General features: G+C 53.3%; 1 protein-coding gene and 1 long non-coding RNA gene across 2 annotated transcripts in view; one reads left to right on the top strand and one right to left on the bottom strand.

Moving 5' to 3' along the window:
* Window positions 1-773: 773 nt before the first annotated feature.
* LOC118615981 overlaps window positions 774-27654 on the bottom strand; it is a 32071-nt gene continuing 5190 nt past the window's right edge. The window contains exons 2-3 of the long non-coding RNA XR_004956513.1: window positions 1614-1863; window positions 774-933 (exon numbers count right to left, since the gene is read on the bottom strand). This is a non-coding gene — a long non-coding RNA (uncharacterized LOC118615981). The remainder of the gene's footprint in view (window positions 934-1613; window positions 1864-27654) is intronic.
* Window positions 11849-13802, top strand: CSF2 (colony stimulating factor 2). Its single transcript, XM_036241297.1, has 4 exons — window positions 11849-12007; window positions 12117-12158; window positions 12814-12939; window positions 13695-13802. Exons 1-4 carry the CDS (start codon window positions 11849-11851, stop codon window positions 13800-13802), a joined length of 435 nt encoding a protein of 144 aa, XP_036097190.1.

Below are 27654 nucleotides of genomic sequence, written 5' to 3'. Positions count from 1 at the left end.
AATGTCCCTTGGCTAGCCCTTGTCTTTGGTAGAGTTTCTTTTGAAAACTGTTTTTCCCCTAAGTGCAGAAGGACCCACCTAGGCCCTTCAGGCAGCGCGTGGAGCCAGGGGCCACAGTGGGAGAGAGTAGGCCTTGCCTGGGTTGCGTCTATTCCTTTAGGCCTGTGCCCTTTGGAGCCATAACTTGGGCAAGAAGGGGATGAGAAGGGGCTTGTCCAAGGATGTCCCTGAAAGAATTCTTGGAAAACTGGGGGGATGACTTCAACCTGGCCACGGGAAGGACATGCCCCAACTTTCCCCTCTTACATGTATTCTTTGTCCCCTTAGAACGAAATCTTTCTGAAGGTAAACCTGGATACATTCTTGGAGGCTGCCAAAAATTTGACTGACAGGAGAAAGAAAATTGGGGAAAATCTTGAGGTGTGTGAAGCTGTCAGGGACTTTGGGATCTCTGCCTTGGCCCGTCCTTCCCCTGGGGAAGAGGACAGCGGGCCTGCTCCTTTTCGAGGTGAGGCTGACTGTCTGCTTTGGTCTCTTCCCACAGAAATTCAAGGCAGTGCTACCTAACGCCACGTCCACGGTAAGCTGCCCCCTGAGCTGCCCCTGTGGGTGGTGCTGTCAGCCATGACCTGATGACCCCCAGCCTGTCTTCTGCCTTCCCATCCAGCCTCATCTAACATCACCTTTCTGGTTTCTTCACAGAAACATCAAATCTATATCATGGAGGGTAACTGGGATGATTTCCGGAGGAAATTGAAAGCATATATGCAGGCCTTAAAGCGTTTTATTGGTTTCTAGAATGTTCGGTTCCACATTCAGATCCCTCTCTGCACCTTCTCACCGCGGAGCCTTGGGCCATTAGAAGCAGTAAAACTTCTGAAGACTGTGAGACGTCTCTTACACAGCCTAGGACTGGGACGATTTCATTTTCTCCTGTGAAGTCAGATGAATTGTTAATTATCTAATTTCTGAAATGTGCACCCCCTGTTTGTTCTCATATTTATCCTATTGAGGTTATTTATTTATGTATGTATTTATTAATTACCTTGTGCAATGTGAAATATATTTATTTTAGCAGAAGAGCCAAGAGGGGGACTGGGGACATAATATGTTCATTTGTACCTCAGGTTTTGAACTAGTTTCTATGCATTTGTGAAAATAAACCACACTGCGAACAACTGCTTTGCTGCCAGGTCTCAGTCTGACTCAGGTCTTAGTAACTCTCTGGCCTGATGCTTTAGCCACCTTCCCCACCCTCGCCCTGCCCCACCCCTCAGAATCACTGCCACCAGATGAGGCCCAGAACCCACACCCTGGTAAATTGTGTCTTCTTGGGAAGCCAGATTTAGAAAACGTAAATCTGACCAGGTTGGTCTGATTCTTAATTTTCCCATCCTCAGGGTCTGTGGACCTTGTCCTGATCCTCAGGAAAACACGGAAGGCCTGCTTCCGTACGAGCTTTCCTTCCCTTACTCCACAGCTACCCGTTCCCTCCACGCTCCAGCCCACAGAAGCACTGTGGCTTCCTAAATGAACCACACACCTGTTTCCTACCCACACTGTCACCTCTGCCTTGCACGCCCTGATCCCGACTCGGCATGGCCGGTTCCTACCTCAGAGACCAACTCGAACACTGCCTGCCTCTGGGCTGTCCACTACTCAGGTTGGATAGCACTACATTTCTTCCGTGACGTGAAATTCATGCATTCAGCAGACATTGGCTGAGCACCTGTATGTCAGGCCCTGTGCTGGACCCTGGGGATACGGCAGTAAAACTAAACAGATGGAAGGGGTCCAGAGAGGTTGCTTTCGATTGAGTGGTCTGGAAAGGCCTTTCTGAGGAGGTGACATAAATGTTGAAACCTGAAAGACAAGAAAGTGCCAGCCATGTGGCAATAAGGGAGAGTAGAGCTCTGGACAGAGGGAACAACAGCTGGTGCAAAGATCCAGAGACTGAGATAGGCTGAGAGCATTCATGGAGCAAAGGAAGACCCGTGGCAGGAGGGAACTCTGGGAGGGAGCCCACAACTCTCCCTCAGCCTCTCTCCCTTCCCCTCTCAGCTCCCAGCCCTGTCAGTGATGCTGACTGCAGGAGGTGGGCAGGTCTGACACAGACCTGGAGTGGGACTGTCAGAGGGTGAGGGAGAGATCAGCATAGGCAGGATCCGTGGCAGGAATGGGGGTGATGGTGGAGGTAACATGGGAGGCGCATGGGCCTTCTCAGATGTTCTGGGGCTCCCATTTCAGTAGTCCAGTCTGCTCCAGGTTGGACTGGGATGAACATGGACCTGGCCCACTAAGGCCCACCCCAAACCTCAGACCCCACCTCGGGCCAGCACAACCTGGCCCAAGCATAGCCCTGAACTGGGGCCTGGAACCAAGTGGTGTTCCATCCCCAGGCAGGTTGGGGCATCTCTACATCATGCTCAGCCACTTGTTGGGAGAGGGCTGATGACTCCCTGACTCATTGGGTGCTCACATCTCCCGCTTCAGGCCGGTTTATGTCTCTTCTCAGAGCCTGCACAGACAGTCCTTGAAGCCAGGTTTATAAGCCCAGTAGCCACAAGGGGGCGGCAAAGCCACATGGTCCGAAGGATGGCCACCTGAAGGCAGTGAACCACAGGGGGGCATAGGAGAGTCAAGTTCCCTCCTCTCACTTGCAAGGAGTCTCCAGCAGAGAGCTGGATTGCCTCAACCAGGAATTTTATTTTAGTTGTAAAAATATTATAATTTTTCCTTGCGAGGGAAATATGAGAGACCATATATGCTCTTTAACTGCAAAATTTGGAAATACAGAAAAATAGAGCAAAGAGAAATTGCCTGGAAAGCAAATGCCTAAGGAGAGGAGAAAACTGAGAGGCATGGCCAGCCTCATGCCACTGTGTGAATCATCCCGCTCCAGGAAGGGGCTCTGCCCTCTCACCCTGGCCTCAAATCCACACTGGACTCAGTTCAGCAAGTGCCTTGAGGACCTTCTGTGGTTTGCCCAGGCTGGGGCACTCCTGGCCTGTCCAGTTGGCCCAGCACAGTGTGGTGGTGGCTCTTATGGACAAGGCGATGGCTGGAGGTTGTGGATCTTGTCAGAGGTGCTCCCTACAGGAGGTGAGGTGCAGGAGCTTGAGAAAGGAATAGGAATCCATCAGACAGAGAGAGGTGCAGAGAAGGGTGCCAGGCAGATGGCACTGGGGGGAGGGTGTGGACGTCTGAGAGTTCTGGGTTAGCGGGGGGCAGAGGAGAGTCTTAGGCAGTTTATAAGGCCAGAGTGTGGGTCCTAGGTTGTCAGGTGGAGCAGCCCCCCAGAGCTCCCCAGGTCACTGCCTTTGCCCCTGGAACCAGGCCACGCTTTGGATTTCAGCGTGGTTCCTTCCCCCATTCCTCCCTCGCTGATCCTGCCTGGCCACGGTGGAAACAGCAAGACCGGACAGCCATGGCCTGCGGAGTGGTGGGTGCACCGCGGGGTGGAGGTGGGATGGGGCCAGATCGGGGATGGGATGGCTGCGCTGAAAGCTGACAGGAGGAGCCAGGGCAGAGGGAGAGAGATGCTGGAGGAAAGAGGGGCCAGCTGAGTAGAAGGGGAGCCCTGGGCCCACAGTGAGAGTGTGAGAGGGGCGGAGTTAATGTGGCATAGAGTGGAGGGTTGTGCGACTTGTCACCAGGGGCCAGGGCCTCAGTTTCCCCCTTGGAAATCTCAGGTTAGGCTAACGGAGGTGAAGATGAATCAGGCAAAGTTGCTGCTGCTCTGCTGCACTGAGCAGAGACTCAGGGAATCCACTTGATGGCCCGATGAAGTCTATTGTCACCTCCACTTTACATACAGAGAGACAGGCACAAAGAAACAAAGAAAATCCAGAGACTCTGCATCCTTAGCCACAGTGCTTTGGCCAGTGCCCACTGAGGCACAGGAGCCTTTTCATTCTGGCCCAGGACCCACCTGGTGCCTCTAGACTGGACCCAGGCCTCCAGAGGACCTGCTAGCTCCACAGACTCCTGATTCCAGCCCCAGGGACAAGCAGCCCGGCCTCGGTGCCTCGGCTCCGTCCTCCACTCACCAAACCACCGTATGTTCATTGTCAAAGTCCTCTACATGCCAGCTGTCCTTCCTCCCACCCAGCATGGTCCCCATACACACACACTGGGGCTTAGAGCCACAGCTTGGCACCTGCGTTCCTGTCCATGTGTGCCCCATCCCACACGGCATGGGGTTCTGAGAGAGGGATCACGGGCTCGCAGCCATCACCTGACTTGCCTACAGTCAGGGCCTCCTCCCTTCCACCCACCTCCTCAAAGGCCCCAGGCTCGACTTCCACCCCCAGCCTTGGCTCATGCTGTGACGCCTCTATTTCCCTCCCATGAGCACTCCTCCCCCCTCAGGGTCCATGGAATCCTAGTCTGAGGCCTCTCACTCCTGCAGACAGGTGCCCTCTACCCTGGCTGCCCCTGGGATTCTTTTAGCCGACACTGGGGAGTGCTTGGCTCTGCCCTGCCCGGGAGGGCACATGGGCTGTGCCAGAAACCACGCAGGTGCAGCCAAGAACAGCAGACTGTGACAATGAACATGTGCTCTGAGGGGGCTGTGTCCGGGGGCATGGGGAGGGAGGCCCCATGGAGGGAGAGAGAAGGCATGGTCAGGGCAGGTTCGAGGGACAGTCAGAGCTCAGAGTTGTAGGAGCACCTGGCAGTGTGGAGTGGGCTGCTGGGCTATGGACTCAGAACACAGGGAGTGAGAGCCCACACCGGGCGGTGGTGGTGGGTGTTCTTTCCTCCTCGTTCCACAGACTCTGCCTTGATCCCTGTGGGCCAGGCTGAGCCCTCGTGAGCTTGAGTAATGAAACAATGGACAGCCAATGCTGCCCCTCAGAAGGACTGTGAATCTTGGATCAGGGCCCATCCGCATCCGTGGGCAACTCCTTGCTCTCCTCAGGCTCAGGGCTGGACTCAATGGCACTAGTTTATAAGCCTGGGACTACCTCCTTCCAGCCAGGATGGGAGTCCCCTGGCTTGGTATTCTTAGTTGGCTCTTTCCAGGAAAATCCACGTGACTGAGTCATTTCCCAGTCAGTCGACCTTAGCTCATCCAGGCTGCCCAACAGGGTTTGCCTCCTGGGGTTGGGTGTGGGAGGTGTTGAGGCACTGGGGAGGGGTCGTCACAGGCAGCCCCCATCAGGGAAGCCTAAATCCACCCTCACTTCCAGGGCATGAGAAGGTTCTGGAGACTGATCCAGACCCCAGCAATCTCTTTCCTTCCTTCCTTCCTTCCTTCCTTCCTTCCTTCCTTCCTTCCTTCCTTCCTTCCTTCCTTCCTTCCTTCCTTCCTCCTCACCTGAATATATTGTTCCATTAATTTTTAGATAGAGTGGAAGGGATGAAGGGATAGAGAGAGAGAAACATTGATGTGAGAGAGACACATCAATTGGTTGCCTCCTGCACAATCCCAACTGGGGCTGGAGATCTAACCCACAACTGAGGTATGTGCCCTTGACTGGGAATCGAACCCGTGGCTCTTTGGTTTATCAGCTGACACTCGAACTGCTGAGCCAAACCAGCTAGAGCCACTCTCCTTTCTTATGGAAGGGAGACTGAGGCTGGGGTGGGTGGGTACAGTACCCAGTCAGTCAAAACAGAAAAGTCCCCTCCATGTGTCCCAGCACTCCCCAACAACTTACAAGGCCACCTCCGTGTGGAGATGAGAACACTGGAGCTCAAAGGTGGGAGTCACAGCCCCAGGTTCTGCAATGAGGAGTGGCCAAGCTTGAAGGCAGGCCTATCAGCCCCAACCCTGCATTCATCACAAAGGGAGATGCTGTGCCCCCAGGAGGCTACGCAGGGGACTGGGCACACCCCTACTGGGACAAGGCTGAGAGAGTGGGAATGAGTGTGTGTTAGGGAGAGAAAGTTATGAGTTGGTTGTCCTAGGGCTGGAAGGAGAAATTCCCAAGGGCCCCCTCCAGCCATTCAGAGACACGTTGTGGACCACCTCCCCCAGCAAACCCCTTTATCAGTCCTGCTGGGCCCTCAGCCTAAGTGGTAAGGGGTGACTGTCACCTCTGGAGGGGCTGGGGGCCCCTGGGGGAGATGCTGGAAGAAGGTGGGGCTCTGTCCAGAGGCAGAGGTACCTAACAGGGAGCAGAGGCAGCCTCTAGGCTCAAGGCCGCAGCCCTCTGAGACCCGAGGAACCAGAAGCCAGAGATGTGCCTACAGAACAGGGCCCGGGGGAGGCCAAGGGATCCTGGCACTTCAGAAAGTCCTGAAGGAAGCTCGTTCCAGAACCCCCGTCCTGCCCAGAATGTAACCCCCACATCTGCAACCTTAATCCTGGCCCATCCGCTCCAGAGGGAGCCAGGTGTAGGAGCTGAGCATGGGTCCCAGGCTCTCACCCAGCACCTTGGCCTGGACTCCGGTCTGACAGAGCGGGTGGGGGGGCACCCTCAAGATTTTGGGTTGTAAAGGCTTCTGGTCTAATGATTTCTCCCCCTTTAATTTTTTATGCAGCCCTCAATAGCAGACAAAGGTAGTGGCCCTTCTGGGTACCCGATGACAGTTATAGCTGGGGATGAGGGCAAGGTACAGAGACTCACAGGTGGGGGATGCATTTCCAGCCATGGAGGGAGTACTCGGGGAGGCAGGTGGGAGGCACAGGGCCTTGTGGTAGGCAGGCCTGCACCCATCCATGGGGTGTCATTGACTTGAGTGCAGTTGCTGGATTCTGGGAAAACAGCAAGGAAGCCCTAAGAACCAAGGAATAAAGTGAAAAAGGAGTACTTATCACCCTTGGCTCGGCTTTAAAAGTTGGCATCTCGGGGCGCTACCCAAGGCCTGAATCGTGTCCAGCCCTTTGGTGTTGGGAACTTGCTCTTCATCAATGACTTCCAAATGCCTGGGCCCTGACCTCTCCCTGGCCTCTGGGCCCATGTCCCACATCTGACAGAATCTTCCTGGAGGTCCTGGCTTCCCAAACTTGCCACATCCAGTCCAGTTTGGACTGACTTCCCCAACCTTCCTGCCACTTTGGGCCTCCCCCCTCGCAGCAAATGGCCTCACGGCCAGAGACTCCTTACACACGTCCTGCCTCGAGCCCACATCACCACCGCGTTCCCTCATGGCCTTCTCTGAACTTTGTTTACTCCATGACCACCCCATCCTGACTGTTCATTCTAGGTGCACATCTTGTTTGGTGTCCTTAACACCGTGCATATGAGTCGGGGCCTTGTCCTCCCTGTCCCCTATCTAAAGTGACCACCAGATGTGAGCTCTGAATGCAGGGTGCTGCGAGGTGGGACATACGTGGCGGGCCTTCCTGAAGGCTTGGCTATGTGGATGCATGGTTGGGAGTAAACCAGCCTCAGATCCTCCCAGACCAGTCAGGACTCACCAGTCCCAGGATCTGGGGACACTCAGTGGGCAGGACCAGAACTGGGGTTTGGCCTTATAGCCTGGCCTTTTGAAGTTGCACCTCTGGGGACCTGGACAGAGGAGATGCGGGAGGGGTCAGTCTGGAGCTGCTAGTATGAAGGCCAAATATGTTGCTTCATGTGTCTTGAGTGGCCTGGAGTGACCTGAGCCCCTCAGAGAAAGATGAGCCACTCATGGTGCTGTCCCTGCACTGGGATCTCATAAGAGTGATGAGGAACCCATGAGACCCAAATCTGACTGGAGGCGGGCTCTCCACCTCACCATGTCTAGAAAGGTACTATCTGGGGCGGGGGCTGGGGCTGGGCGAGGGGCAGCTGCCCCTGGACATTTCAGCAAGGCTGAGTCCTCTACCCGGTTTTGGCTTCAGACACCTCCCAACGTGGTGGTGAGAGGAGAGGAAAGGTCGAAGCACTGCCTCCGCCTTGGGAGGATTCCCCGCAAAGTTTCCTGGGACAGCCAAAAGTTTCCTCTGTGAGGCAATAATAATTAAACCCATTGTACAGATGAGGAAGTAGAGGATCAGGGAGGAGAAATTTTTTTAGGCTACTCAGGAATCAGTAGTGGAGAACCCAAGCCTGAGACAGAGAGAAGCCTGGGTAGCCCGCTCTGCTCTGGAAATTCTTCCTTTGGCCTCCAGGCTTCCTGGGGACAGTTACAGGCCACCGAGATTCCCTGCCAACACCTGGAGGAGTCTCCCTTTACAGCTGGACTGAGGGGGATTTCCCTCTGCCAGTCTAGCCAGGTCACTGGCACTTCCTGGCTTTCTGATCCCTGAGAGAGTAGAAGACATTGGGGAGGCAGGGATGGATGTGGGCTCAGGTACTCTCTCTTCATCACTGACTGCGTGGACTGGGTGGGCCACCAGTGCAAGAGCCCCCAGCAAAGGGTGGAAGGCTCCGGAAGAGTGAGGTCAGCTAGATGCCTGTGCAGATGTCCTGCGGGATGTGAGGCCCATTTCCTTCCCCCTTGTGATACCACTCTTTGTGATAAGGATCCTGGGGTGGCCACAAGACCCTGTTTTCTCTAGAGCCCGTGGGAGGGAAATTCACGGGAAACCCTTTCCATAGGTTTCCTTTTGGTCCTGTGGAAAGGGGGCCAAAGAGGAGTCATACTGCCCATCACGGTCCTGTCCCCACCCTCCCACAGTCCCCCGGGGCCCCTGAGTCAGCATACCCGCTAGATGATATCACTGCCACTTTCCATGCGGTGCAATCTAGGAATGCCTGCCCCTGTCATGGCCTCAGCCCTGATGTCATGTTTCCAGAAGAAAGATGTGTGGCTGCCCACGAACCTCATCGCCAAACCCATAGATTCTGTCCTTAATGTGCTGACTTCGGCGCCCGTTGAGCACGCTATTGGCACAGATCGCTGCTGTGGCTCCTGTGCCCCTCCTGTCCTGTCTCCCAGGGCCTTGGCCACTGGCAGCCTTTTGACCAGCTATCAGGCCCCTGCTCCTGTCCTACCTTCAGTCAGCCCTTCTTCCGAACAACCCTCTGTGGTCTTGTTGGTCACTTGGACACAGACTGTTCACAGGTCTGTTCTTGCACATGCAGCCTCTGAGTTGCTGGACCTTTTGTGGGCTGTTGGACAGTAGTTCTAGCTCGTCTTACTATATCCAGAGGCACCCTTTTGGTTAATCTTGCTCCTCCATTGATAGAGTCACAAAGTCCATAAAGGCAGGACCCTGTCTGTTTTCTACCATTCTTGGGTTCTTCTCCCCTGCTGGGAACATAGTAAGTGCTCAGTGAATACTAAATGAATGAATCCGTTACATCACCAAGTCCTGTCAAATTCTACCTTCTAAACCTCTCTGAAGCCTGCTTCGTCTTAACCACACATGTTCCCCAACCCTCTGCCTCTCTGTGCCTTGAGTGCCCGCTCCCCCTCCCACAACCCGACTTGCCCACCTACTCTACTTGCCCTTTGAGGATGGGCTGGGAGGCAGCATCTCCCAGGAAGCATTCTTGTGCCTGTAAACCCCCAAACCGGAAGAAGTGGTTTCCTTGGGATCCCTCAGCTCTGAACTCCCCCCATCCCAGCCTGTACCACACAGTGGGAGTGTCCACTGCTGCCTGTTCACCCCACCAGGCAGAGTCTCCAGGGCCAGATGTGAGGGACAGTGGGAAGTCCCCTTTCCCTCCTTCCCAGAACAGGGCCTGGTGCTGATTGGAGAAGTTTGTTGACTAACTATCAACTCATTTCCTGGAGAAAAGCGACCTTCCACCTCAGGGGGCCAGTTCTCTGCCTCCCTGGCCACTAGCTTAGTCGCTGACCGTGACCCCTACACCCACCACCGAGCCTCTAGGGCACTGTCAGACAAAGACCTCCGCTCTGTGTGGCATCGAGTGTCCTTGAGTGTCCTTGTGCCCCCTGACAGCTCCTTGGAAAGGGCCAAGCACAGTCCCATAGGAGGAAGGGCCAAGGCCTGGACATGCCATACGCTCACCCCCAACATGGCCTCTGGGAGTGTTCTGTCAGGCTCAGAAGGCAGGGCTGACCTCATGGTGTGCCCCAGATCCTGGTGGGAACCCCAGTGGGGTCAGCAGGACTAAGGCCTGGCTCTCCTGTGCAAGGGCAGCAGGGAAACTTTCCAGGGCTGGGGGCCTAGGCCACAGTACTCAGACCATGAGTTCTACCTGCTGTCGACGGCTGTTCACTGAGCCCAGCGGAATGCCCTGGCCTGTATCTGACCCCGTCAGGCTTGGCCAAATAAGCCTCTGGGGCCCAGAAACATCACACTCAGTGTGGGGAGCTTCACCCATATCAGAGTGGCACCTGCAGAGGCATGAGGGCTCACCCAGATGACCTCATGTCAAATATGCACCCTCAATGCACTGTACGTACAGGAACGTCCAACCACATGGGCACACAGATACTCAGAAGCGTATCCATGTGGAAGGACCCACACCCTGAGGCCATGAAACTCAGCATGGGTAGCAAATACAAGTGGGTGCTGTCCTGGGCGGTTGGGGGATGGGTGGAAAAGGTGAAGGGGAATAAGAAGTACAAATTTCCAGTTATAAAGTAAGCCATGGGATGTAATATACAGCATAGGGAACATAGTCAATAATATTGTAATCATTTCAGAAGGTGCCAGATAGGTACTAGACTTAGTGTGGTGATCACATCATAGGGCGTATAAATGTCCAATCACTATATATTGCACCTCTGAAACTAATACAATATTATATGCCAACTATACTTTAATTAAAAAAAAACTAACCTCGTGCTCTCCTCTCCAAACTCCATTGTGAAAATCAAACACTCGTCAGCCCCTCAAGAGCCTGTGGCTTTTCCAGAAGCAGTTCCTGTTCCACAGAGAAGCGCCCGGAGCTGGAGGTGGGCTGGGGCAGGGGTCATGTAGGAAATTAAGCCTGGGAAACCTTGTCAGAGAGGACACTCTTCCCTATACCTGGTGTGGATGCAGCCACAACCCGCAACCAGCTCCGGAAGCTCCTGGTGCCTGCCGGGGACAGTAGGTAGGAGGGTCCTGCCCACCTTACAGGGGTAGTCAGCCCTGCAGAGGGAGGTGAGGCTCACAGAGCTCAGAGGGAAGAGTCACTCAGCCAGGTGGTGCTGGAGTCAGGACTTGTACTGTACTCAGGGTCCCACCCCAGCTGAGAGCCCCGACTCACTCTGCAGCTTGGGGGTTGGATATGGCTGTGTAAACCAAGACTAGCTTTGGATGGGTCTCACCATGAAGGAACACTCTGCAATCTCGCTGGGCGGACAGGCACATGGTTGTCATTTCCTCTGCTCACAGGGTCTGTAGGGAAAAGGATCCTGGCTGAGCAGAGCTTGTCAACTGTGCTGGGTCCTTGGCTGGAGCTGAGGTGAGCTATTGCAGGACTATGCCATTTGGTTGGAATCTGCCTAGGTGGACAGTGGGGCAGTGACAGTCCTTCTTACCCTCAAATCTCTCACTGTGGCCAGAGGAGAGGGCTCTAGGGGAGAAGAAAGGGCTGAGGTTGGAATGGACACCAGGGTGGGTGCAGCCAGCCCAAAGGCCTCTTGGGATAACAGGCACAATGGGGAGCCTGGGAGCAGGAGCTCAATCTAGTGTCTCCCAGATACTGCTCTGGCCACTCTGGGCCGAGAAGTCTAAGCTGTGCCTGGAGGCCCCTCAGAGGGAGGGGAGCCTCAGCGGGCTATTAGACTGCCTCGGGTGGGCTAGAGCATTCTCAAGGAGGCAGGCAGGTGGGCTGCCAGTTCTTGGAAGGGCTTATTAATGAAAACCCCTGATGGTGACCATCTGGGGGAAAGGCTCACCTTTCCCATGTGTAGCTGATAAGGGCTAGGAGATTCCACAGTTCAGGTAGTTCCCCCACCTCCCTGGCGTTTTGTGGTCACCATTAATCATTTCCTCTAACTGTGTATATAAGAGCTCTTTTGCCAGTGAGCCCAGTATTCAGAGAGAAAGGCTAAAGTCCTCAGGAGGATGTGGCTGCAGAACCTGCTTCTCCTGAGCACTGTGGTTTACAGCATCCCTGCACCCACCCGCCCAGCCAGCCCTGTCACCCAGCCCTTTCTACGCGTGGAAGCCATTAAGGAAGCCCTGACCCTTCTGCAACAGTGTAATGACACTGCTGCTGCGATGGTGAGTGAGGGAAGGAGCGAGGCTTGTGCCTGGCACTCGCTGGCCCACCCCCTGGCCTGGACGAGCCCTGCCTGTCAGCTTCATAACACTGTGTTTTCCTTTTCTATAGACTGAAACAGTAGAAGTCGTCTCTGAAATGTTTGACCCCAAGGTAAGATGCTTTTCTCTGACACACCTTCCCAGAGACCTCTGCCTTTGGGAGGGGGGCTCCCTTTTAGATGGATTCTCACAAGGTTGTCCACTTCCTCTCCAGTCAGCTGGCTGCCAGAGGAGGTGTGCTCAGAGGCCACTGGCCTTGCCCCTGTGGCAGTCATGCAAGCTTCCTTATTATCTGAGCAGCCATGGACAGACCTAGCATTCAAGGGACCAGGGGTCACCAGGGACAGGTGGGTAAGCAGGGGAGAGTCATGAAGCAGGGGCTGTGGGCTTGGGGCACTCACTGTGATGCTGAAGAAGCAGCACAGACAGGTTCAGGCAATACCCTGTCCCCTTCTCCCTGAATGGTAGGGGGATAGTGATCTCCTTTCTTAGGGGCTGGGACCCTCTTGAGATACCAGGACAAGGGAGTATGGCTGTGCTGGCTGAGGGTAGCCTGAGCTGAGTGGTGAGGTATAGTCAGATTAGTGCCTGCAGTGGACAGGGGACAGGGGACAGGGCAGTATGCGTGACTGGACCTGCCTGAGACTAGTTGGGAATCAGTGTGTGCCCCTCCCAGGCTCTACTCTTGGGAAACAGGGAGGAAAACACGAAGTGGTGGGGAGGACACCTGGCCACTGCTTACCAAGGAATATGAACATTTCCTATAGGAGCCGACATGCCTGCAGACCCGCCTGGAGCTGTACATGAAGGGCCTGCGGGGCAACCTCACCAGGCTCAACGGCTCCTTGACCTTGATTGCCAGCCACTACAGGCAGCACTGCCCCCCCACCCTGGTGAGTGACGTGTCAGGTCCCCAAGCGGGAAGGTCTTGGTCTAGGAGGGTGGAAGAGACCTTTGTGTGTGCCTGGTCAGGACACTAAAGGGATTCTCCGTTAACAGATTTGTGTGATTAGAGCAGCCCAGCCTATTTCAGGCTCAAGGAGTTAAAGCCTGGAGCTCCGGAGCCGACAGCGCCCCCTAGTGGTAGCTGCTCTGTCTTGTTGTTCTTATCAATGAGGTCAGAGGAGGCAAACCCAAGGAAACTCAGAGCTGGCTAAAGACACAGAGGAATTTCTGGAGCCCAAGTGTCACCTCCTGACAGGACCTTCCCCTGGGCCCTTGTGGGGTTCCTGGATTGCATGGGAGCAAGGAGGGAAGCACACCCGGAATGTACAAAGCCCAAACACTCCTTTCCTGTGGGAACGGAATGATGTCTGTGGCCTTGATTCCTGACCTTTCTGGGCTTTGGGAGACAATCTCAGCCAAGCTGCTCTGTCCTGGCCTGGGGCCAAAGAACCAGTGGCCCAAATGCCCAGCAGACCAACCTCAGGCACTTTGTCAGGTTCCTGGCCCTAGCTGCCATTGGCAGAGCTGTATACCCTTTGGGTGACACACGGGTGGCAACATATTACCTGACCCAGGTCAGTGGGCAGGCCCCAGACGGGCCTTCTGACCTCTGAGTTTCAAGAGACACATGAACACGCTGGTGCTCCCCCCACATTACCCCCTTATGCCTGGACTCAAGTTTTCTTTCTTTTTTTTCTTTAAGGAAACTTCCTGTGAAACCCAGAATATCACTTTCAAAAATTTCAAAGAGAACCTGAATGAATTTCTACTTATAATCCCCTCTGAATGCTGGAAGCCAGTCCAGAAGTGAGACGGGCCAGTACGGGGCCAGCCCTGGGAGCTCAACTCCAGATCGCTGCCCTCCCATCCCCAAGGAACCAAGACTCAGGATCTTCCCCTTGGAGGGACCAACGGATGGGCCAGGGACGTGGGGCCACGGACTTGTTCTGAGCCACGTTGACTCTGATTTGGGTGTGGTAGGGGAGTGGAAGGTTTTTACACTGGCAGGGACAATTAATATTTATTTATGTATTTATGTATTTTAATATTTATTTATTTATTTAAGCTCCTACTTCATATTTATTGAAGATATTTTACCATAATAATAAATTATTAAGAGTCTGTTCTTATTTGTGCAGTTTTGCAGTTTGTTTGCACCATGAGCACATGTAATGGTGCTGCCCTCCCCCTCCCTGCAGGGTAGGCAGGGGCGGGGCGGGGGCGGGGCGGCCTGCAGCCCTGTGGGCGGAGCAGAGGCAGAAGCTGGGGCAGAGGCCGCCTGAGTGCAGCACACGCACAGTGGGACGTGCTTACCAGGGTGCGCAGGGGCTGCCCTCCCAGAGAGAGGTTTCCAGGTTCACTTAGAAATCCAAGGAATCCAGTCAGTGGAAAACTTGCCCCGGAGAAGGGGCATCATCCTTCCTGGGCAGACCTGAGGGTTGATCGGGCAATCACCGACTGGACAGGCACCCCTAGTGTCAGGCAGAACACCTGTGCCCCTCAGAGGCCACACCCTGCCCCTCACGCAGGGCTTGAACACTCCTAAGGTGAACCAGCAGACAGTCTAGCTGTTCTGGGAAAAGAACCAAACCACAGGGATCAGAGCTCAGCATATTTACCAAACTTTCCCCCAAATGGGTGATCTTAATCTTTGAGAGTCAGAATGTTAAGTCATAATTTGTTGGTACATGGCTCTAGTGTGGCATTTTTCTGAGCAGGTTTTTGTTTTTACATGAAGTTTTGTATGCAGTCAGGTGCTTTCTCCTAAAATCCATGGCCTTCCGAATTAGAACATAGCAGCTCTCGTCTCTTCCCTTGCTTTGCCAGCAGGGCTGGAGGACTTGCGCCTGCACCTGTCTCCCTGTGTCCCTCCTGGTGGCTGTGAGAAAGTGCGTGTGTACCCTGGTGTCAGGTGGGAGTGGGGCCAGCCTGTTCCCTGACAGGTGGGCTTGGGGAAGCTGGCTTGGTGTAGCTTTAGCCCTTGTTGGCTCTCTCTCCACCCTACCTGCTCTCTCTGCTCTGGTCAACACCTGCAGATAGCCAAAGACCTGTCCCCAACACAGGCAGAAGGGTCATGACTCAAAATGTGAGTATGAATAAAATTTCTTGGGCCAAATCTGAATTTCAATGAAGACAAGAATCCATGCAGTGTGCTGTGGTCATATAAAATGCATGAAAAGCACATCTTGCCCAGCGATAAGGTCCTCTCTATCTTCCACGTAAGTCAGTGATGACTGATAAGAGATTTAGCATTTCCTTAGACCTACATATATAGGTACCCCTCTCCACAGAAATGCTGCCAAGCCAGGGCTCGGATCGGCTTGGAGCCACTCTTAAGTTATACCATGTACCTGTACGTGATCCTGGCCTGTGTGCTCTGGGACTTGCAAAGCCATTGCACCCCAATGAAGATAACCAGTGAGCCTCTCCACGACAATCACACAGAGGTCTGTGCTGAGATTCAGCAGGACCTTTCGGCTGACAATACTACATACAGCGTAAGTCTGGGTCTTCATCAAACATCACTTGGCTCTCAGTAGCCCTTTGTGTTTCTAATCAACTTTTCCTGCTTCCAGGATTATTTCAAAAGTCCCCAGAACACCAGCGAGGTAAGGAGCAGCTACCATATGGAACTTTCTGACCATATTTCAAAGGGATCACTTTAGTCGGCACCTAGACCAGAGATAAAAACAAAAGATGTTGGAGAGAGAAATCTGGGGAGAAGGCTGAGGGTCTGAGGATGGAGCCTCCAGCCCAGCCAACAGATGAAGCAATGGCCATGGGCTTTGCTGGGCTCTTTGATCACCATCCAGATAAGCCCTGGGCCTGGGAGAGACCAGACACCCACTGCACAGCTAGCAGTGTGGGAGACTCAAGGCAGGACCTGAATCTGAGCCCAGGGCTCCTCTGGCCAGGGTGACAAGGGGTGGATGAGGTTAGGGGTCAGCTGGTGCTCTGCTGTGCACCATCTCCATCCCGGTGCCCCAACCCTGTTTCAGGAGTCCTGCTATGGGGAATTTATAAAGGACTTTGCCTCCACCCTGAAGAAACTCATTGTGAAAGATGACAAGAATGATCGCCTACAAAAGGTTTATGACAACATGAAACAACTTATCCGAATCTGCACAAAGCTGCAGGTAAGTTACTGTTTGCTCTTGGGGAAACCTGAGGCATAATTTCTCTTGTTAGCACAGCCAGGGGCCCAGCAGGCAAAGGGCTTCTTGTGGCCCCCACTGGCCGCTTGTGAGGCCGCCGGCACTACTCTCCAATCCAAAAGAAGCCCACTCACTGATGGGCCGGGGCTTGAGGGAGTGGGCACTCGGCTTGTTCTGGAGGTTTGTCATGCTCTCTGCCAAGCCCCAAGTACAGGTCTGAGACCGGTCTGGTCATGGACTCATCCTGGGGCGAGGAAAGGGCCACTCAGTGTCAACCCTGGTTGGGTGGGATTTGGAGTGTGGTTTTGTGGGGAAATGACTGAGGTGCTCTCCTCTCCTTATCCACTGCTTGCATAGTCCCCTACTCGTCCTTGTTCCTGTCCCAGGCAGCCATGGGACCTGCCCACACCCTGCTGACTCTTTCCCCAAGGCCCTGGGCTCCACAATCACAAAATGGGCCCCGATGCCTTCCCTAAGATAGATGGGGAGGGCCTGCTAAGTTATCTGCTAGTGGATGGGGGGCCTACCTTGAGGCTCTTTTAGTTGGGAGAACAGAGTTCGCTTTTACTTTTTTCTGGTTAGTTGAGTTAATATATATATATTTATAATTTTTTTTTAGCCGACAGGATCACCCAAGAACTGTACTTCTGAGTTGACCGATTTCACACAGTTCAAGGAAGCCTTAAAGAGTGTTGTCCTGTATATAGAAGTATGGAAGTCATGTAAGAGGACTGAGGACAGCCTCTGAGACCCCCAGACCCTCTCACAAGAGCCTGGTACATGTGGTTACAGCTGCAGAAAATGGGATTGGAGGAGCGCCGAGAGCCGCCGACAACCGGGATGGGGTAGGGGTTTACTGACCCTGGGCTGGCGGATGAGGCGGAGGGTGGACAATGAGGAACTATGCCTGAAGAAATATTTCTATAACTGATGCATCAGCAACTGCTGCTCTAATAAAGATGGGGTGTGGAAATGCTGGTGAGTGAGAGTCATGATAGAGCACAGTCTCCCCAGGGCCTTGATAGACTGGAAGGGGCATGGGGCTGGGGTTGGTGACACCATAACTAGGCCTCCTGACCTGGGGGCCCAGAGGTCTCCCAGGGGGAGAGGACCCCAAGGGTGCATGGGAGCCCCACCCCATGGCCCCAGTGGTCACATAGTGGGAGCTCCATCAATATCTGTGCAGCTTGTTACTGCCCCCCACTTCTCTCTGTGTCCATCAGAACTCAAATCAGATCTTTGCCCTGACCCCCCTCCCAGACCCTCCTACCCAGCCTTAGTCAACACCCATCATCCACCCTGGATCGAAGGCCAAGACTCAAAATTCAAGGCCCTCCCTCCTTTGGTCTCTACTACAGCTCCTGGAGAGCTTGACATTTAATTCACCCACCGCCCTGAGGGCTCAGTGTGGCCACGTAAGAGTCAGCCCTGGTGAGTGGCTGGAGGGAACTGGGGCTTCCTGGCTACCCACAGAGGACTGAACACAGTGGGGGACCTGGACCCGGTGGGGGGGTCCACAAGGACCAGGACATCTCCAAACCCTCAGCTTCTTCTAGACCAGCAAAGAGCTACTGGGCTTCAAAGGAAAGCCCCTCCCCTGGCCTGCAAGGCCCCTCGCACATGCTCCAGAGTCTCCTTGGCACAACAGCCCCTCCCCGACTGCGAATGCCCTACCACCCCCAGAGCACAGGGCCCTGCCTGTGGTGAACCCACAGGCACTCGGGCCTGATGTGCTTCCACGTTCTGACCCTCTACCCTCAATTCTAACCCTAACCCTAATCATTTGAACGGTTTCTTGGAGGTGAGTGCAATTACCCCACAATCAAATAGCTTCCTAAAATTTACACCTCTCAGACTACGAGGTCTTTTACCAAACTAGGAAAGATAAAGGTTGATTGTTCTGGAATATGGTTAAGTATCAAGCTGTAACCACAACTTGGCCCAGGCCAGACCTGCAGAGAGTCTGCAGCGTCCACCCATTGACAGACCTTGCCACGCTGCACAGCTTCGGACCGTGCCTGCAGCTAGCGCGCAGGCCGCCACAGCCGGGCCCTCCCCTCCCTTGCCCTAGGATTCCTGGGCCACTTCACCTCTAGGGGCCACATGAGGCTGGAGGTCAGCAGGTGTGATGAAACAAAGTTGCCAAATTATCTCAGAACATGGGGGGAGGCCCTGTGACTCAGGTTTGGTGTCAGGGTTGGTATGGAGCTAAGGGTCAAGGGTGGTTTTAGCCCTGAGAAAGCCCACAGTCCAGTCCCCAGGGGCTGCGAGCTCCTGTCCCTTGGGCACATCACGCTGGTGCTCAGGGTTCTACATACCACTCCTCTGTGACAGGCAGCAGAATCTGGGGGTGCATGGCAGGATGGTTGCTGCAACACAATGGCAGGAAGACCCACCACTTCACTGACTCAGCCTCCTCTTAGCCTGAGGCACCTAATGGTAGAAGGCTGGAGGCTTGTGTATACATCCTTGTCATCTCGCTGCTGTGTTTGGGACAGCAGGGTGTTCAAGAGCCTTGCCTGCCACTAGCTTGCTGTGTGACCTTGGTCCTCAGTCTCTCGGCCAAAGTCCACAAAGGTGGGTGGACTCTAGCCCCAGAGGCCAGACCACAGCCTAGGTTCAGGGTCTTTGTCAAGAGGGCCTCAAGGCACCTGGCTCAACTCTGGGGAATCTGAGGTGGACAGAGATCCTCTGGCGCCTCTCCTGGGACACAGGAGAGTTGGGAAGTGACGGGCAGGAAGATGGCTGTACCACACAGGGAAACTGCATTCATCTCCTTGACAACCTTAAGTCCTGGCCAAGGCCCCCAAACAGCCAGCCCTGTAGAGACCGTACAGTGAGGGCCACTCTGTGTTCCTTTGTTTACCCTTCAACCAGGCTCGGATCTGGACAGTGGTAGTGGGGACCCTGCTGGGGCTGGAACCAGGTGGTAGGGCCATGTGGGTACAGCTCTGGAGCCCCGGGCAGGCCTGAGCTCACAGTTTCCGTGGAGCCTACTGGTATTACTGCCTCAGGGTCTGAGAAGAGGCTGGCGCTGTGGAGGCCTGGAACACTGGGCTGCAAACCTGGGCACAGAGGCGAGGCCCTGAGCCCCAGCTGGTAGGGATTGACCCTGGACACCCTGTTTTCCTAGAATGACAGAAAACATGTCCAAAGTATATCCCTCCATGGGAGATAACCATGAGCAGGCCTGGGGGAGGTCCACCTGTCCCTGAGGACACACTCCTAACTTCGCCAAGCCCATCTCTAGACCGAGAGGGGGAGGAGGACAGGGCCACCCAAGGAGACAGGCCGATTGACACATCAAAATCTCCCAGGACAGTAGAACAGTCACCCCCACTCTCTTCACAGAGGCCTCTCCAGGAAGAACCTCAGCTCTCTATCTCCTCTGCCAGCTAGAGGCCCACAGCCCCTCAGAAAGCAGCAGAGTTGAGGGCAGAACCAGGAATCTAAGGCATATGCTCTAAGGCGGCAGGGCAGCCCCCCCCCCCCCCCCCCCGCCCCATACGCTAGACCTTGAGAAGTGGAACAGCCCTCTGTCAGCCACACGACAGTCTCTGCCATGGACCATAATGAGGCCACACCCTTTGACCCAATGTTCACATCCATGGGGATCACACAGAAGGAGAGAAGCTTTATTCACAAAAATAGCCAATCTGTCAGTCCATGGAAATAATAGACATGAAGCTAACAGGGCAACATGAAAGGTCCAGAATGGTCCTGATGCTGGTTTGACCCTGTGTGACCCCAGGGTTGGAAGGGAAAGAGGATGATGAATTGGGTGGTGGGATGGCAGGTGAGTTTTCTTCTGGATTCCCTGCAATGGCTGTAAACGGCCATGGCATGATCTGAGGAGAGAGGCTGAGTGCCCAGGTCAGTGGCACCACATAGTTGGTCCCCTTGCTTATAGAGAATTTGCATCCTCAGTGTCCCCAGCTAAGTGATGGTCCTCCCGGACCAACTGCACCAACCAATTCCTCAAGTTGGTCGTCCAGTCAAGATGCTGGTGATTAGCTAACAATAGGGGCTTCTCACCTTGAAGGCCAGAGCACTGGTACCCTCTTTCTGAGCTAGCATGGACAGCTGAAGAGGCCTGTCTGCTCTTTCTCAGTGACGGTAAGGTTGCAAGGTGCTATCCAGGCATCCTCAACTAACCTCACAACTGTCTTTGTGTGTGGAGTCACAGAAAGGGCTACATATTGGCCTGCATCACACAGCCCCAAGTGGGCAGGCCTGGACCTGAACCTGCATGTGCCATGCTCCTGAGCGCTTACTCTTCTTGCTTTCTGGCTGTCTGCACATGCATGTGCTTGGGAACTTGGGGTCTTTATGACTGGAAGTGGAGGGCAGGGACTGCATGGACCAGGCACTTACCATGCCAGCCTGGGCTTCTGAGCAAGCGCTGTTTGTGTAGAAGGCCCATGGCTGGTCACTCTGGAACCTCCGAGCTCATTACACGGGCTTCACAAATAACAAACCTGGCATGCAGGCCTCTTCTGGGTATCAGTTTTTAAAATCTGTGAAGTGGGGTTGTGGCAGGAACAAAGAGGCCCCAGCCCCAGGCCAGCCTGCCCTGACACAAGGACGCCTAAGGGGAGAGCCAGGACAAAGTGTTTCTGCTGGGAGTGCCCTGATTTCTCTGTCCCTCTGAGGAGAGGGGAGGCTGGATGCTCATGGCATCCAGATCCGCAGGGCAGGTCAGAGCAGAGCAAGCCCCCAAGATGGAGCTGGGATATAAGGGGGTCATCTCACCTTCTCTCAGTGTGGGAAGCTCCCCACCCTCAGGCCCAGAGAGTCCTGGGACATTCACAGGACCACACAGGTGGGAGGCTAGACAGAATGCCCACAGAAGCCCCCCTTTTGGGCCCTCAGATGAGCTGCTGGGTACAGTCCTCACTCTCGGAAAAAGCTGACCAATTTCCCTCCTGTGAGGAGATGCTGAGCTATGGCTGCCAGGAAAGATGCAACTTCACAGGTTATTTTAACTGTGGTTTGAGATCGGAGCAGCAGTTTCATGTTGCCACTGATGTTATCTCTGGCCTAGACCTGCTCTTTCAACCTGAGAGATGATTCATTGAAAAACCTTTCTCCCTTTTTTTTTTCTCAGCTTCAAGGGAAGAGGGGCACAAACTCCCTGGTTCTACCCTCAAACACATCTCCTGGGCCCTCACCCAAGGGGAAGGTCGGCCTGTCCTTCAAGACCCTGCAGTTCTTCTAGAGGCGGGGAAAAATGTTTTTAAAAATTGCTATTTTTAATAAAATTATTATCCAATAAAGTACACAACTCTTAAGTGTACAGTTCAGGGAATTTTTACGTATGTTTGAACTGATTCCGCTAGCACTCGGAGGAGATACAGCGCCTGTCCCGGCGACACCCAGAAGCTTCCTGTGCTTCGCTCTCCCAGGCAGCAGCCACCTTTCCATCCTCTGTCACGGAACTCTTTTTACCCATTTCTGAACTTCATTTAAGTGGAATCACAGGTTGGGCTGTCTTTCTGTTTGACTTCCTTGCTCCACGTCATGTCTGTCCAGCTCTTTCCAATCGTCCCATGAAGCCGCAGTCTGTTCTTTCTGTTTCTGGGCACTGGTCCATCTCCCACGATGCATTTCCTCTCTCCACGGCCAATATTTTGGCTGCTTCTGATTTTTGGCTGAGATAAATAAAGCTACTCTAAACATTCTTGTACTCACATTTTGGTGAATATACACATGCATTTCTGTTGAAAATGCTGAGAATAATGTGGAATTACTGGGTCATAGGATATACATGTTCTAGCTTTAGTAAGTACTAAACATTTTTCCAAGAAAAAGTCTTTTATAAATAATGATGCTGTTGCTTTTCCTGCCTTTTGTAGACATTGCTTATCCATCAGACACTAGGTCTCTGCTCTCCTTTCACGTGATCTGAAGCTGCCTCCCAAATGTCCTCATCATTCTTGGAAATTCTTCTCTACATTGTTCAGTCTTACCTAACTGTCCAAATTCTGACAAGGCAAATGCTCGGAAACAAAACCCAAATCCAACTAAGCCTGGGTGGAGGTCAGACTGCTCACAGGGCTGCAGGCCTGCCCTTGGGGAGCGTGGCTGGGGCTGCAGTGAAGTTTGCTCACCCCTAAGAAGTCAGCTGGTTCATTCCTTGCCAGTTCCCCGTGCTCCCCGGCTGCGGAGGGGCTGCCTCACGTCCAGCGTCCTCTCCTGGGGGAGTTAGCTAGAAGGGCCCAGTCTGACGTGTGGGTGGTGTGTTCCAGCACATTGTGGAGTGCAGTCCCCGTCCACAAGTCTCTGGCCCCAGAGCTTCTTGGAGTCCCTGAGGAAACAGATATGCTGCATCCTAGTGGAGAGACCAGGTCGAGGGGCTCAGCCCTGGGTAGTGACCTGGGTTGCCCCTGGGGTTTCAGTGCCCTAGTCAGTACCCCACTGTATGCTAGTGCTTTCATCTTCCTGGAGTCCTCTCTGTGCTACAGCCCTGCCGCCCCCCCCCCCCCCCCGCAGGTGAGTACCTCCAATGCCAGGCACTCATCTCCAGACAGACCCTTCCTGCTTCTCTCTCCACAGCAGCGGAGGGATTCATGCACCCATTAATTCATTCAACAAATATTTACCGAGTGACTGTGAAGTAGCAGTCTGTGCCAGGGTCAATGGGAAACCCAACCCTTGAAGTGCTTACATTTTAGGCAGTTAGTCTGGCTGTGTCCCATATAGGCTGCCTGTTGGTTTAGTGTGAACTCCAAGCCCTTTGGTTTGGCCTAAGACCCTGTCCTGTCACTGTGGCCCCCATGGCCCCTGCAGACCCCCCAGCTTCATTGCTCACAGCCCTTTGTCTCCCTCACAGCAGCTCTGGGCCCTAGGGACACAAACAAGCCGCAGTTCTCCCAGCATCCACTGCCCCTGGGCCTGGAACGCATCCCAGCCCAGTGGCTGACATCTGGCCCTGCAGTGGGGTAGAACAGTGTCCAGAGGGAAGTGGACATGTCCTCTACAGGGGCATCCTCCTCAACACTCATTCTGGGGCTTGCCTGCCCATGGACCTCTGGGGTGCTGTGAGGTGTCTGCTCTGAACTACTGCTCTGTCCCCTAGGTCTAGGGAGGACCCTTCACTGCATCCATGCCAACAGTGGCTAGGTCCCGAGCTGATGAAATTGAGTCACTTCTCACTTTTTAGGAAAAGAAAAAGATACAGGTTTCATGGGAATCAGGATAGAAAGGCAGCATGAATTTCCCAAAGTTTAGAGAATGTTCTATGGAACAAAAATAAACACCAGACTATAAATTACTCACTACATAGCCAAGGGTGTGATCATTAGCTTTCTCAACAACACCATCGGACAGCTGAGCCAGGATAACCTTGGGCCACCCAAGCCAGGGGAGCTGAGAACCCAACAGTAGCAAAGCCGCCTGCTTCCTTTTCTACTTAACTAATTTTAGGAACTATCTCAAAGGAAGCAGAAGGAAGGAAGCCCAGCTCCTGGGGATGTGTCACACTTCCTCCAGCCCACAGCCTGGGGCAGCCCCAAGCTCTCCTGGTGGAGGCCCTGGCTCCCGCCCAGGCCTCTGCTGCCTGGGGGCTGGATGAGGGCATGGCCATTTCATGTGCTGCGAAACAGCAGCCACTGCTGGAGCCACAGCTTGAGTCAGGAAGTACTCGATAATTCAGCTTCCCCTTGCCCCTATAGTCCCGAAGCTCTCCCTGACTGACCCTCACAGGCCTCGGGCACCTTCTCCCATCAGAATCTCTCTGGGGCAGTTGCTGAGGGCTCCCCCCACCCCCACCCCAGGTCCTCAAGCCAAACAGAAGCTCTAGCCCTTCTCAGGGCTGGGGGATAAGGGGGCAGGGCTACACTCAGCCTAGAGTCACAGAAGGGGTGTGACTCGGACCCTAACCCTTTCTCTCACCAGTCCAGCCTCTGGAACTGCACACAAACCAGTGTCAGAACCCAAGCAGAAATCCGAGGAAGGTGCAAGAGCCTCAGGCCATGCCCCTGGGCCACAGTCACACCAAAGGCTCCTGTGCCTAAGAAACTCACGGATAGACACACACATGGAGACCTTGGGCTTCATGACCAAATAGAAACACCAGGCATGGCCATGGCCTGAGTCCTCGAGTTATCATGAACTCCCACAGTAGGAAGGAGCATCTTTCCTTTGAGTCAGCCACTCCAAAGGTCCACAAGTCACAGGCAGACAGAGTTGGCCCATGACAGTGATAGACAGACACAGCATAACAGACAGACACTGCCAGAGTCCCTGACACTGACATACATTCAGACAGAGGTGGGAAGGGGTAGACGAAGCAACCAGCTGTGGACAGCGGCAGCGACAGATTGAGAGACAGAGAGGCAGATGGACAAACAGACTTGGAGTCCCTGGCAGGGACAAAGACATAGCTGTTGCTGTGGTCAGGGTGAAAAGAGGCAGCTCTGTTCTGGGCTCAGTCCCAGATACTTCTGGAGTTTCTCTCTCTCAGCACTGTGACCAGAGGCTTTAGAGGGGCTCTTTCTAGGGCAACAATCCCCCCTACCTCCTATCCCTAAAGCCAGGCTCAAAACTCAGTTCATTCCTCTCTCCTCGCTTCCCCTTCCCAGCCTTGCAGGGTAGGGAGAAAGGCTGCCCCATATCTCTCCTGGGGCCACCTACTCACAGCATGGACCTGCTTGTCCTGGAAAAGGTCTTCTTAGGGGCCACTGGGAGTCCAGACTCAGTGGGCACAATGTGGACAGTGCCAGGTTGAGGCTGCAGTCCTGTGCTCCTGTGGGTATCAGAGGATGCTTAGCCCCAATTGGCTAGCTTTTCTCTTAACCCCCATGACCACCAGGGCCCAGAGACCTAAGGGTCTAAAAGGTCCTGGCCAAGGGGAGAGACTCCAGGCCAGGAGAGGATGGGTGTTTAGCTCCTTTTGTAGGTAGGGAGACTAAGGCCGACTTGGACACACACACTCAGCTCTGAGTCCAAGAGCCCCTTGGGAAGCGGTGAGATTTTCCTATCTTGGTGCTGAAATCATGACTAGAATGCCTTCCTCAAGTTGGGCTCCTGGGGCAGAGATTTTGAGACAAAGATTAGCATGCAGGATTCCTTGTGGAAAGGGAGGAAAGGAAGCAGGACTGACCAGAGGGAGAAGCTGGATTCAACGCAGTCACAACAAAATCTCAGCTGACCCAAAGGAGAGTGCTGGAGCTGAGATGGTCCTTCAGAGTCTTCCTAAACCGGCAGCCTGTATGCCTTCATGTTGATCAGATGTAGGCTGTCTCTGGAAGGAGCCATGACAAATATTTTCAGCGTGGCAAATATTTTTAGCCAAGAAAATCCCCAAAGAGAGGGATGTCCACTGAGAGCTGTGTTCCAGCAGCACTCCGAAGCTGGAAGAATAATCCTTGACTAGGAAGAAACTTAATAGAAAATGGCTAGAGAGATGCACTGCAGTCCCTGCTGTTGTAGCTGATCTCAGGGCCACAACTGGCACACACCTTCTCCTCTACTATGCAACCCAGAGTCCCCGCTGCCCTTGGTTAACAAATATTCTCATCCTGGTGGCTTTCTTGGGGGCACAATCCAGTCCCTGAGGGGTCTGTTTCCTGGTCTGATTCCACTGTAGCTTGGGTTTGCTGCACTTGTCCCCTTACTGTCAAAGTTGGGGGAGGGAGTACTAACGAGGCAGCCAGGTGGATCTCACTGTGCAGCACTGAGGAATAGTAGCTGTACCTCCTCCTGGTGTCAAGCTCAGGTGCCCCTGCTAAGATGGTGACTACCCTTCTTTCCAGATGGTCCCTGCCAAGGAGGTCAAAGTGCCCTGGAACCAGCCTCGGTTTATAGTTTAATAGAACTCTTGCACAAATTCCTAAAGTGGGTCACTGGGGACCATAGTAAAAGGGGTCATTCTTGCTTCTGTTTCTTGGTTCTCAGACCTTCATATTATACCAACTGGGGCATGGTTCCACATAAGAGTCTTTAACTTACAGTGAGAATTGTGTTCTGGATGATGGCTCATTATCCTTGTAAAGTACCATTCCCAAGATGACACTTCAACTATGCCTTCAACAAGATGTTGAAGATTGGCAGCTCTGAATAGTGCAGTATGTGACATGACCAGTCATGGACCTACTCCTCCATATTCTTTGCTGTAAAGTAGATCCTTGGTTTGACAAAATATTATATAATATCTCATGCTGGTGAATCCAAAATTCTGGAAGCTCTTGATTAGTAGTTTGGCTGAGGCTCTGTAGATACAAAAGGCAACTTCATACCTGAAATGTGTATTTGTTTGTTTATTTATTCATTTTTCTGTATTGATTTTTTAGAGAGAGAAAAAAGGAGAGGGAGAGAGAGATAGAAACATCAATGAGTAAGAACATCAACTGGCTGCCTCCTGCATGCCCCCCATTGGAGATCGGCCCATAACCTGGGCATGTATGTGTCCTGACCAGGATTTGAACTGGTGACCTCTTGTAGCATGGGTCGACACTCAACTACTGAGCCACACCGGCCGGACTGAAATGTGTATTTATTTTTATCAAAATGAATCACTGGCCCTTTCAGAATACAAGAGAGCCAGTGGAGTCAATTGGCAATCAAGTGACCTGGCAATCCCTTGAGGCACAATATTATTTCTGGAGCTCAACACAATATTGGTCTCTGTGGCTGGAAGTCTAGACATTTGGGTGGCAGTAGCTAGATCAACTGTGGTAAGAGTCCATGGTATTGGGTTTACAAAGCCTCCATCATTGTTCTTATAACTACTATATTCATGTACCCATTGAGCCAGCACTTGGGTACAATGACAAGCTAGATAGTATCAACTGGAAGAGTCATTACATCTACCCAATTATCATACCTCTTCCCTTGCAGTATGCTTCCTGGTGGGCATTAGCATGCAATATGACACTTTTCAAACTTCATGCCACTAACATTTTTCCTTCACATGCCTCTATCTTATACTTTTTTCCCCCAGGTCTTTCAGTCATTCTCCTTTCAGGTCCCTAATCAGCTAAGCCATTTGCCACTGCCCATGAGTCCAGATGCATTTTAACTTCAGACTACCTTTCCATATGAAGTCAATGGCCAGGTATACCTCCTGAAGATCTAGCCTGTTGGATTTTTCCTTACCTTCCAGGTCACTCCTCAGTGGGGCTGTAGTATAGCTACTAACCATTTTTGGCTTGACCCACATATTGATCTGACGTACTTGTGAACCAAGTTTGGGTTTTACCTCCTCCATCAGCTGGTCCTTAAGGATCACCCGTGTAACCATTGTGTGTGAGGAGCTCCGGTGCCTTGGAAGTGACATGGGTTCTGGGTTATCTGTTTGTGCAGTTTACCTGTGCCCTCCAATCTTGTTCACGCTTGATTCCAGATGTACCACTACCATCTTTTAGTAGGTTGTTGCTAAGCCACCTGACCTAATGGCTTAGTAGGTCTGACAGAAACCAGCCCATCACAGGTAGTTCTAGCGGCATGGTCACTCAGTCAGGCCCTCCAGTTCCACTAGCATTCAGTAGTATAACAGGAGCTGTTTTT

This window comes from Molossus molossus, unplaced genomic scaffold (genome assembly GCF_014108415.1).
Source record: "Molossus molossus isolate mMolMol1 unplaced genomic scaffold, mMolMol1.p scaffold_m16_p_4, whole genome shotgun sequence".
NCBI lineage: Eukaryota > Metazoa > Chordata > Mammalia > Chiroptera > Molossidae > Molossus > Molossus molossus.
Note: the sequence above shows the minus strand (reverse complement) of the source record. Positions and strands in the feature narration are given on the sequence as shown.

Coding starts and splice junctions, on each gene's coding strand:
- CSF2 (XM_036241297.1), top strand. CDS start 11,849: ATGTGGCTGCAGAACCTGCTTCTCCTGAGCACTGTGGTTTACAGCATC. Junction 12,008..12,116: donor ATGACACTGCTGCTGCGATG/GTGAGTGAGGGA, acceptor CCTTTTCTATAG/ACTGAAACAGTAGAAGTCGT. Junction 12,940..13,694: donor AGCACTGCCCCCCCACCCTG/GTGAGTGACGTG, acceptor TTTTTCTTTAAG/GAAACTTCCTGTGAAACCCA.